This window comes from Macrobrachium nipponense, chromosome 3 (genome assembly GCF_015104395.2).
Source record: "Macrobrachium nipponense isolate FS-2020 chromosome 3, ASM1510439v2, whole genome shotgun sequence".
Classification (NCBI taxonomy): Eukaryota; Metazoa; Arthropoda; class Malacostraca; order Decapoda; family Palaemonidae; genus Macrobrachium; species Macrobrachium nipponense.
In genome coordinates, this window is record NC_087202.1 from 70,251,313 (window position 1) to 70,264,189 (window position 12,877).

A 12,877-nucleotide genomic window follows, 5' to 3' on the forward strand; every position below is an offset into this window, starting at 1 on the left:
CTCCGAACTGGACTTTGCCGTATGTATTTCATACTTCATACAGCTCTCCTTAGGATACGAAAAAGGTTGAGTCTTGAAGTCTTGCCAAAACCTTACCTGTTTACAGTAGCCAAGTCTTTCGAGAATTAATGTGAAGGTAGGTCGCTCGTCTGGGATAGGATGCCAACACTGGGTCATGATACGGTAAACAGGCCCAGGGCAATTGGTTGGGGGTTCCAACCGGCCTCCATTGGTTACCAATTGCATAACCTCCTGGTTGCCACGCCCGGGGTAAGGCATATATCCAAGGGACATAACCTCCCAAAGGAGTACACCGAATGACCTGCAAAGAGAGAATACCCGAAAATGAAATTCTGAACTTCTGGCATAATTAGATACGTTTGAAGCAATTTTACACCAATCGAAACTTCCTTCTCAGTCACTATTCGGTTAGCTATATATTTTTATGAATGGAATTAAGGAGGATGTGGTAACTACGGTGAGTGGTATCTGATTTGCATATATATATTCCATAATATATATAGATATATATATATATATATATATATATATATAATATATTTATAATATAATATATATTTCTATATTTATATATATATATATATATATATATATAAATTTATAAATAAATCAGATACCACTCACCGTAGTACCACATCCTCCTTAATTCCATTCATAAAAATATTTCAACAAAATATAGTTGTGTTTATCAAACCACCAATTCTGTCACACAAACTCCTACACAGTCACAAACATATACAAGTTTGTAAACACATACTTAAGAAATGAATGAACTAATACAAATGGAAGCGTGTTCCAAGAAACAACACTTACCATACGTCTGTTTTAGAAGTAAATATTCCGTCTAGGAAGGCCTCCGGTGGCATCCATTTAACTGGCAGCATTGCTTTGCCGCCCTTCCTGTAATAGTCATTCCTGGGGAACACAAATGTGGACATCATTATAAAGTATGCCTATCAGCGCTGCATAAGCCTGATATATAATGTGCATCGATAAAACGGAATGTTATCAAAGCTGACTTTAGAAAACAGGAAACATCTGTGTTCAGAATACGGTCTTCACAAATAGTTATAATCGAATTCCTAAAGTTAACTATAGCGGCTAATAAATAGAGGGATAATGCATGAAGATGTTAATAATAGATTAATAATACTTGTATTAGAGGCAAACTTTATACGCATTAGACAGCCTCTTTAACCTAGTTTCTTTACAAGTTCCTTTATCATTTTCAACTGATAATGCAAGGAAGGCTTTATTACAATGACAAATATATATTTTCAATGCCCAATACAATACATCGACGAAACTTATTACTGACTGAAATACAAAACAAAACTTGTTAAAAATCCCTTGAAACAAAGGAAGCGCTCTCTCTCTCTCTCTCTCTCTCTCTCTCTCTCTCTCTCTCTCTCGCGCGCGCGCGCACACACACACACACACACACACACACGTGAGATCGTGAATGCTTAACGTGTTTCCCACAGCTAACGTTCAAAAGTAAGAATAATTCATCTAAAATTAATAATTCAACTAAAATGTGAGGTTAAAATGAGTTCATCTGAGGTTTTCCCAGTCCTAAAATTTATTTTGGCTAAATGTGTCTGTGTGTTTTTTTTTAAAGTTACCTGCTGCCTAAAAAAAAAAAAATTGTCGTGGAGGGGCTATTTTAAAGAAGACTATTTCGATTTTTCTTTACAGCGACAAAACAGAAAATAGAATTTAGGCGCCAGGCCAAGCAATGAGACCTATTAGATCATTCAGCGCTGAAACGGACACTGGGAGCAAAAAGGCTTGAAAGGTGTAACAGGAAGAAAACCTCGCAGTTGCACTTGGAACCAACTGTTAGGAGAGGGTAGAAAGTAATATGGAAGAGAGAGAATATGAACGGAGGTACAGTAAAAGCAATGAAAGGGCTTGCAGCTAGGGGCCGAAGGGACGTTGCAAAGAACCTTTAAAAACGCCCACAGTACACCGCATTAGGTGCACTGACGGCGCTAGCCACCAAAGGGAGAATAAAAACCGGGCAAGAAATAAGAGGCAGCGCACTCCTCTCTTTTCCAGCGGGAGTGAGAATTCGTTAAGAATTTAATACCTAGCCTGACGTGATATGAGGAGAAACGCATTAATGGAGAGTAAACGTAAGGACGGGGATTTTTTTTTTTACTTCAACTGTCTATCTTTGTTAAGATAAAACGCTCATGCCATTGAAATCGAGGAATGTTGAGGAAAATGAAAATGAATCTCATTCCTCGAGAGGGAAATGAAATTAGTCCCCTACGTAGAGACAAACACAACACAGGCACGCTACACATTATCTTAACTCTATCTAGTCACATCATTGCAGTAAAAATAGTCGAACTAAGAGCTAAAACAAAAACTTATTAAATTATTAAATATATACACGCAGACATATCCCTTCTCGAATTATCTTCCGAATGGAGTACGGCTGTTTGCTGAGGAATTATATCTGCGTTATTAAGTCTGTGTACATGGATAACATTTAGCCATTTCTGGTTAACTATTACTCTACACGTTATTTTTTATATTTTACTTCGCTCCAATCATAAAAGTTACTTTCCCTAACAGCTGGACCCCTCATTACTAAGAGCTGTTTCAGCAAACCTAACACCAAATTATCTGGACACGCAAGGCACGTTAAAATATCTTATATTCGATAAGTCACGCCTTAATTATGGCAACAGTATATTCTAATGCCCAGAGATTAAACAGTGATTTCTGGGATGTTCTATACCGATTTAAGTAATGCGTGCGCGGAGTCTGCCACCATTAATTTCTGTTACACCAGGATGTAAGGTTTAAGCTTTACGGATAAAGCGTCAAACTAGAACTTAGCTGACACGGCTGCTGGTTTAGACATGATATAATATTATTATATATATATATATAGATATATATATATATATATATATATATATATAACTGGTCATTACGGTTTTAGTTTTTAAATTAAGCCCAATACTTCTACAAAGAACTTCTGGGGGGGGGGGGGGGGGGGGCAGCGTATGCAGACTACAAGTGAAAATATGGGGCTTCGAGTCTTAATCTGAGTTAGGTAGAGAAACAACACATTGCTGAGAGACTTGATTGAAAAGGTAACAGGCAAAGAATACGAAAAGTAAATGAGAATTTAAGAGGTTTTGAGACGGATATGTAGATTTACAAAAATACTAACCATACAAACTCTTAAAAACTTATGAAAATGCATGGTTTGTGTTGAACAAAGTAGATTGAATACGCAATGGTGAAAAAGGATATGGGGAATGGTTGAGGCGGACATGAAAAATAGTGTAGTCTTGACTGCAGAGGAACAGTTCAACAGTAGCTATTGAAGAGAATAGCTCATATGGGAAAAGTTTGATGATAGAAAAGGACAGATAGGGAAAAGGTGGATGAAAGTCAAGAACAAAATAGGAAGTTTACAAAATGTAAGGATGAGGTCGGCAGAAAGTTATTGTTGGTATAAGCACTTGGCAGTACAAATAAATACGTGGTGGCATGGTAAAAAAAAAAAAATTATTGCCATCGAAATCAGAAATATATTTATGAAGAACTATAGCAAACCAGAAGATAGGGTTACGTAAAGGTACACTTATAATGGACACACTGGGAAAAATGGCTCTTTGTGCCGAGGTATTAAATATTTGGAAGAGTTGTTGAAAATAAATGAAGGCAGAAGCGGACTAGAATGTTCACACAATATATGGAATTCATCTAAATTAGGAGAATACTTATAAAAGTAATTTCCCATGATATAAAGAAGGCAATTATGTGTGTTCAGGAATGGAAAGAAGCGAGTTGTTGGGATTACAATTTGGATGTTGCGGTGTATTGGTAACAGGGTAACTGATCAGCTCATGGTGTGTTAAGTATGTCTGGATTATAAAAAGGTTCCAAAGATAATTTCCAGGGACAGAAGTGATAGTTGGAATTACTGTTATAACATTACTAAGTAAACAGATTGTGATTGGTAGGGTTTTGACTGACAATATAATAAAAATAACGAAGGGCTGATAAGGAAATAACTCGAGAGATGTTGAGATTAATTTTGAAAGCCTGGCGGCATTTGTAAGAGCAAAATGTTGAAAGTGACGAATAAGAATTATGACAGCAAATGGAATCTAAGAAAATGGCCATTTAATGGGAATGTGAAAGATTGTAAGAGTTAATCGGGTATAATTTTTTGGAAGGAAATAATGTTATAGAATATGGTATGATGGAGGAAAGGTGAATCACATGATGGTCATAGGATTAAGCTTCCGAGTCTGAAAGGGTTTCTAGTTAGCCATCTTTCCTTTTTCGAAGTGTAATGGGAGAGTCTATTGCATATACATAAATGTGAGAATATTCTAGCTGAATTTTTATTTGCTTAATGTAGCGATAGAGCAATTTGATAAAAGGTAGTTTTAGGTGAAAAATGAATTTGTATACATTTTTTAGATAAAAGTAATTTGTTGGGTTTAGGGATATAATTAAAAAATTTACGAGGAGTTTGGAGAGGGGGATAAGGAAGCGCAGGCAACATGGGTCGAAGAAGTGTTAGAATAAAACACAATCCACCTGGCCCAAAAGCAAATTGAGCTTACACAACCACCCATAGCAGCAGCAGTAGCAGGCCAACAACTGCAGCAGTAGACTGACGCAAAGATGGACAGCGACACCCACATTCACTGCTACTGGAACTTCAGGTAGAAAAACAAGCCAAAGTACAATTCCAAAACCGAAGAATGTCCCTAGGGCATTTGTTTCTATCACTGGAAGTTTAGGAAAGAAGCTTGAAAATGCCCAAATGACTGCCACATGTCTAAAAACATGCAGAAGGGTCACAGGAGGGATCCAGCAAACTAAACGTCAGTGGTGGGTAGACTGGTTGCCTCATAAGATAAACCACACCTGCTTCCCACTGTCTTTTTTTCAAGTACTGGTAAAAAGACTCCATTTGTTTTTTCATGACAGACAAAAAATCATGATCATTACTGGCGCATGCAAGTCATTCGTACCAGGTGTCCAATGCCAGTGGAGCCCCACTGAAAATATACGGGAAACAGACCACGAATTTGTCATTCAGTGGGAAGCAGTACAACTGGATATTCATCACAGCAGACATAACAATCGCACTTTTGGGAGCATACTTCTTAGAAGTCCACATGATGGTGGATGTAGCAAAACTGCAGCTGATCACACATGCCACTCACTCTGATTTCAGCATCAGAGATAAGTCACCTCCTACAGGAGTTCCCAGAGGTATTTGAGGACGACCTGCAATACTACCTGACCAAACCCACAAAGAACCACACTGTCACTGAATGTTCCCCAGTGCACACCCGTTTCAGATGATTGGCCCCAGAAAGTCTCGCTTTCCAGGACATGGAATGAGCAAGAATATGCCAAAAGCTTCCAGCCCCTGGGCATCTTCCCTTCAAATGGTACTAAAATTTGATGGCACATGGCGATCCGGTAGCGACTCTGGAGACTCAATATCAAGACAGTATCTAACAGGTACCCACTGCTGAATATCACCGACATAACAAACCTGATGGAGGGTGCCAAAATATTTACGAAGGTCGACCTGCTGAAGGGATACTAATAAGTTCTGGTTGCAAAGGAGGTCATAGAAAAGACAGCCACCATCACACCATTCGGCACATACACCTTCAACTACAGCTACTTCAGCCTTCGGAACTCAGGTACGACCTTCCAACGTCTGATGGATGAAATCCTGGGCAGTGTAACCTTATTCATCAATGATATACTCATATTCACCCCCAACATCAACAACACAAGAGATGTCATGCAGGTCCTGCAAACACTCCAAGGAAATGGACTTGTAATCCAAAAGGACAAATGTGAATGAACAAAACCAGTAGTGGAATTCCTGAGGTACCAAATAAAACCTGAAGGTGTAAAGATCCTCCTGACTAAGGTCCAAGCAATCGTAGACTTCCCAACAATGAAAGCAATGCAAGAATTCACGGGAATGACTAACTATTATCACCGTTTTATGACCAGTCTTGCTGAAATAATGGTTCCAATAATCAATTGCTTAAAAGGAAAACCTAAAAAATTATGTTTGTATGAAAAACAAAGTCTTGATCCCAGCCCAAAAAGCAATCACCTCTACAACCACACTAATCTTTTCTTTACTCCACAAGTCCCTCACCCTCACATTACCAAAACAAGACACAGATGATGCTTGTTGCCCGTAGGCATTCTTCAGCAAGAAGTTATTGCCAGCACAGCATAAGTACTCCACATCTGACACAGAGTTACTGGCAGTTCACAACGTCATCTGCCACTTCTGACATGCTAGAAGGACAACAATTCATTGCGTAGACAGATCAACAACTGCTGGTATACGCCTTCACCAAAAGTAGAGACGGTCAGCAGTACAGCAGCATCACCTATCATCGACAGCTGAACACTCCTGCACCATCAGGTACTTGAAGAGCTCTTTCAACAATTTGGCAGAAGCCCTTTCCCAAAACTCCAACATCATCCAGATCACATCATATCCCGAAATAGCATTGGCTCAGAAGGATGATGTGGACCTACAGCGACTACAGTGGGAGAACCCTGCCCTTAAGTTGAGTGACCTGTCCTTCAACGATGGAGAAACGACCATTGCCTGTAAGATGAGCACCGGATGCCCTTGCCCTTACCTACTGTTAGGGTCGAGAAAGAAAGCCTTCAACCTCGCCCACAGATCAACTGCCTCAACCCTGTTGGAGCAGTATATCTTGTGGGGAATGAAGGCAGACATAAAAGAATGGATAAGAGAATGGCTCCCATGCCAAACATAAAAAATAACGAGACACAGAATAGGGGATGGAGAGTTTCAGACAACAGTGACAACTAGCCCACATTCACGTCGACATCGTGGGATGCATGCCCCTCCGAGGGGTACAGGTATTTCTTCATGATCATTGACCGGAATACAAGGTGGCCAGAAGCAATACCAGTAAGGCAGCAGACAGCAGAGAGTTCTGAGGGCACTAATAAGCTGGGTCAGCAGGCATGAAGTATGGAGATCTCTCACTGCCAGCCTCAGGACAAAACTCATTCACACAACAGCTTACAACCCAAAAAGAATCGGCACGGCGGAGTGGCTGCATCACTCCCTCAAATCAGCAATCACTGCCAGATGTCAAGGCATTACAGTGGGTCTTGGTGGGACTAACAACAGCCCTGCATGCAGCATTCAATGCATTGCTGGCAGAAGCACTCTAATAATAAGTGTTAGCGATACCGGTGGATGTTTTTCAAAGCCTGCCAGTGCCCATGATTCTTCCAGATGTCCGTAGAGCATTGAAAAACATCAGTCAGAGAAGACAATTTATGATGTAGCAAGAAAAGACTGTCCCCGAAGACCTCAAAAGAGCAAAGAATGCATTCATGAGAATAGATGCATGCAAGCTCCTCTCTCTCCAGCCTACTCAGGACCCCACTTTATACTGCAACGGAGAGAGAAAGTTACCAGCTGACAGTTGATGGGAGGATTACCTTGGTCTCCACCGACAGATTAAAAACAGCCTACATCCTGGACTGCTACCCACTCCCCTAGGCCTACTTGATGGGGTGGGGGGTTACTGTGAGGTTCCAATTGCCGGGACCCTCAGGGTATCCTCACTTCAAAAGCAAAAATTCAGCCCTCCTGATTTAAATGATCTTTTTACGAATTTTTCAGAAGGTACCTTATGACATTGCAAGATTTATAATTCTAGGGCTGAGAACTAAAAGGGCCAATGTCAATAAATGGCCGATTGTAGTTAAGACCGTCACTAAACTAGAAATTTATCTCTGTTTCAGTGCTATAATAGCCAATGTTATAAGTTAAGCAATCACCACCCCCCCCCCCCCCCAAAAAAAAAAAAAAGCTTTCGTTTGCTGTACTTACCTGAATTTTAATAAAGGAAGCAATATTTTAAATGCGTTTTTCTGAAAACATAGTTTTATGACATTGGCCTTCTAGTTCTCAGCCCTAGAATTATAAATGAATGTCATACATTAACCATATTTCCAGGTGTGAGAAAACACGTGGCTGTATATAGATATCTCGCCGTTTTTCCCTAATGTCAAATGCTACTTTTGCGCTCGCAAGAGTTCTTGACCTGTCCGAGATTTTGTGTCAATAAAATCAGAATACACCTTGACTTTTTTTTTTTAACTCTTCGCCTCGTTATACTGCTTATTAAAAAATCTTCAGAAATTAAAAGACTGAACGACTTCGATAACGTAACTCAGGAAGAACTCATGTTGTGAACTTTTTATTTGCTTAAAAGTCCTGATCCTTATATTTCAAAATCTATACAAAACGCTTTAGCCTTGTTTTGAACTTTTTATTTTCTTAGAAAGAAGTCCTGATCTCTATATTTCAACATCTGTACGAAAAGCTTTGTTGCCCTCTTATATTATCTTATTCACCAATATTCACACTTCTGCAACTTGGAAAAGAGACCACCGAATGCAGTTGTAATTGCTTTTCTGTCTTTCTTTCATTTATATGAATCTCCAACGATCCATACCCCATATTTCATTCACTTTTTCAATCTTACTTTTACCAACAAAAATCACGAGTTATTATTACATTAGCTATTGTTAAGAAATTCACAATCTTGTTATGAACAATCTGCGTCATAAAAATCCACAATCATATATTAAAGTATATTAATATGCAAAACAAGCATAGACTTTCGAACATCTGAACGGTGTCAGTGTTGACGTTAAAATGTCATTCTCCTGCATCTGTTACCCATTTAACGTTCTATTTAAATTTTCTTCATAGGGCATGAGTTTTCATTGTAATATTTCAACTTTTCATGGCCTTCTCCATCTGTGTTGTTGAAAGTAGTCACACATCATCTTACAGTTGATTATTCACCAACCCAACACACACATTCCAACTGCGAACTTTTGAATATACATAATATTAAACCCCTTCTTTACCGGGTGGGTGAGCAGAATGTAACATTGCGTTGCTGCCGAACTGAATCTCTCGGTAGTGACTCAAGTTTGGAGGGGTGCCGATCGTAAAAATATTTGCCAAAAATACACTAATCAAGACAGGCTAATAAATATCAGGTATTATTAGCACTATAATAATGCATATTCTCTGTTAGTTTTATCATCCTACAGGGAAAATAAATGATTTATGAAAAAAAAAAATGTGAAACTCAGTGTCCCTTGTACAAGGGACACTGGTGGTCGGTGAGAAAACTTCGGTCTTGAATAGAAATTCGGTCTTACAGAATGTTGGGTATATCGCACCTGGAACATGCACATAAGTATTATCAAAATAGAACCGTAAATAAGCACGTAATAACAAAAAAAAGAGCAAAAACTAAAGCGAAAGCCCCGCCAATAAATATGGAAATCGCAAATTTTATAGTATATCTTTCAAAAATTGGTCAATGTCATTTTCTACGTTTCTAAGATTAGTTTCATCACAGAAAACAACTTTAGGGCATCAGGGGTATCTAAACTAATTTTTCAAGTTTCTTGTCCTCAGAAAAAATCGCTTTTCTCTGGTTTTGGTTTGGTTTTTTTATATATATAAAGTTACTATAAGGCTTTATTTCTACATTCATTTTTAATCTGGTGTTCATATATTTTGTTTTGTAAAATGTAATGTGAATAAATAAATAAATACAGTAAATGATGATACAACTGGTTTTTTTTACTTGGGTAGAAGTTATTACATGTTTACGCTTGTCTGGTTTTGTGATTTTTTGTTGAGACGCAGTTCATCTGTCACCTACACACTACTATAAGCAATAATAATATTTGTTTGGGTTCATCATACGTCTGGCATCGTGTCATACTGTTTATTTTGCTCCAACTCTTCAAACCGAAATTACAGAATGATTGGAAGTCCCTATCTGAAAAGAGGAGTTTTGGTGGTACTACGCATACCACCTTTATGCACCCGGTGCGGTGTAGTAAGGACTTGAATGGTGGTACCCACCTACCTCCAAACAAACTTTCGGTAATGAAGAGGTTAACGAAAACTAGAAAATAAATGTGCACGATTTTTATTTCGTACTACAACTTCAATCTTTAAATAATAATCGTATTTTAATTTCTTTACACATATTTTAATTTCTATACACATGTTGCTACCAAACCCCAGACATCCCATTTGCTGTAAATACCCTTATCCTTTACACATTATTGTCTTTACGATGTGGTCCCCTTTAGTAAAAAAAAAAAAAAAAAAAAGCCCAAATGTTCAAGCCAAGCCGTTGAATAATTCTAGCTTCTTGTCAGGCATTTAACTAGTCTTTATCAAATATGTTTGCTAAAACTGAGCAAGTTTAATAAATTATTCTTGCTTTCGTCTGTATCACATTTTTCCGCCAATCAGGCACGTTCATAATACCTAAATAATTCTAGTATTCGTCTCTATTACTTATTCCATTATACAAATTATTTTCCAGTTTTCAATGAAAAACATTCATTACTTAGTCGAAACAAGCACACTAATAAAATTTACCAGCGAAACATAACATAGGCAGCTTTCTACTTGTTTACAATCATACTCCTTATATTCAACAGACATTATTCAATTCCGGTAAGTCAGAATGTTGAAGAGCCTAGTTCTGTAATAGGTTAGCTCTCTTCTTCTCTAGTTTTCTTTTTACCTCTCATCTGCTTGCTTGGAAGCATTTCTTACTTCCTTATTCTTCGACATGCATTCATTTCAGTTTCTTTACGATAACAACAAATACGATTGAAGTAAGCTTTTATTTTCCTTCCACACAATTAATATTTTTCTTCCTCTAGCATGTGCATTCACATCTAATCTCCATCTACAACATTTGTAACTCTTCAACAGCCATAACATCCTCACCTTTCATCCTCAGTCTATATTTTGTACTCAACTCTCATATGTATATCTACAATAATATGTGTACATAAAATATAACTATACAAAGTTGAAGTTTTTCATAGATTGATCATGTGGTTTACCTGTATATATCCCGAGCCATCCCGAAGTCAGCAATTTTGACTACCCTGCCGGGACCTTTAGTCGTTAGGAGGCAATTTCGAGCAGCGATGTCGCGATGGATGAAATGGTTTCCCTCCAGGTACTCGCAACCTCTGGCCACGTCAGTCGCACACGTCAAGAGATCTCTCATAGTCAAAGCTGAAGGGCGATCCTAAAAGCAAGCAAAATAACATATTGATAATATTTTTATATCACGCTCTTATTAATGTATATATATATATATATATATATATATATATATATATATATATATATATATATATATATATATATATATATATATATATATATATATATATAATGTGTATTTACAAGCCTGATCCCGTAGGCAGGTAGTTTCGTCTCCGTTCATATTCTTTCATTTATCTTACTTTCCACCCTTTCCAAATTATTGTTTCATAGTGCAACTGTGATGTTTTACTTATGTTACACCTTCAAAATCTTATTACCCTCAATGTCCTCTTCCACGCTGGATGACTCATAGATACCTTTGGCTAAATTTTACATTCCATTCCATTTGTATATTACAAGCCTGAATCTGTGTATGCATAGGTGTATGCAAATCTACTTGTATACGACCTTTATGAACATTTGAGAAGTCATCCAATACTTGCAATGGATAAGTACAAATTTTAGATATAGTATTAAATTGTATTTACTTTGGGAAAGAAATGAATCACGGTTAATTACCGTGCTGCCATTTATGTGTTGAACTTAATTACTTTATAATTATGCCTCATAAATACTTACTTTAAACCGACATATTAACAGTATATATATATATATATATATATATATATATATATATATATATATATATATATATATATATCTGTGTGTGTGTGTGTTTGTGTATAAACTTTTGATGGACCAAATATTGAATGTCTTGTTTTACCAAGTAATACCAGTGAAAGATGGAAGAAAAAAAATTTAGTTTGTTTGAAGGATTGATTTTTGCGTGAACGCGTTTAAATTCAACAGTCAAAAATTACAATAACTTACTCTAATAAGCATTCCGCCCTCTCTCCCCCAACTCCACATTCCAGTGAACTATTTTAAAGGTTCAAAGTTTCTTTTTCTGATGGATAACACGCATTTAGTTTTGATAATGAAAATACAAAATTATAAATTTTTTTCTGCAACTACATAAAGTTTTGAGGGTTAGGTTTGAGGGTTAAAAATTAACTGCTAAATTTGGGACCACTGTTGAAAAAGGAGTCTATAATTTCTGGGAAGGCAGCGTTCCAGTTAATTTTTGTGGTTACACGACCTCATGAGCATTAATGAATTTTCATTGAGTAGTTGTATATAACTTCAGTGGCTCAAATTTACAAATGGAGGGCATTAATATACTATGTTTTGCTTAAATAACTTTTAACATTTCATAAATTGATTGCAAAATTATTTGTTTTGTTCATGGGCCAAACGTTATGACTTTTTTTTGTTCAAACGTTAACTTAATGACGACAATGTTTATGGGTGCCCTTAGTTTATCTGTAAGCCACCATAATGTCAACCATGTTTATAAGCTGTCGTTATTTACGATGTGATAGTTGGAAAAAATTAAATGTCATTACATTTGTGACTTTTACTTTGAATGGCCAACGTAGAACCATTGAACATCATAAGGTATTAATTTTCCGCTTAAGAAAAATTCTTATTGTCTTAAGGGAACTCGTTCCTTTACATATATTTCTTTAAAGTACCCGAAAAAATCCTCCTTTACCTATGTTCTTTAAAAAGTTCTAATTAACGTTTATGTCTGCTTCCTTTTCAAGGATTCGTAAATCTAAAGAAGCCAAGCAAATGAAAAGCAATGTTTAAAAAGTATGA

The 12,877-nt window shown here is 37.0% G+C and overlaps 1 protein-coding gene across 1 annotated transcript in view; it reads right to left on the reverse strand.

Annotated features, from left to right (window-relative positions):
- The window catches only part of LOC135221802 (tyrosine-protein kinase receptor-like), a 1,041,187-nt gene that overhangs the window by 8,062 nt on the left and 1,020,248 nt on the right, over positions 1-12,877 (reverse strand). Inside the window, exons 24-26 of the mRNA XM_064259659.1 lie at positions 11,005-11,195; positions 835-936; positions 97-322 (exon numbers count right to left, since the gene is read on the reverse strand). Coding sequence (XP_064115729.1) covers positions 97-322; positions 835-936; positions 11,005-11,195 — 519 coding nt within the window. The remainder of the gene's footprint in view (positions 1-96; positions 323-834; positions 937-11,004; positions 11,196-12,877) is intronic.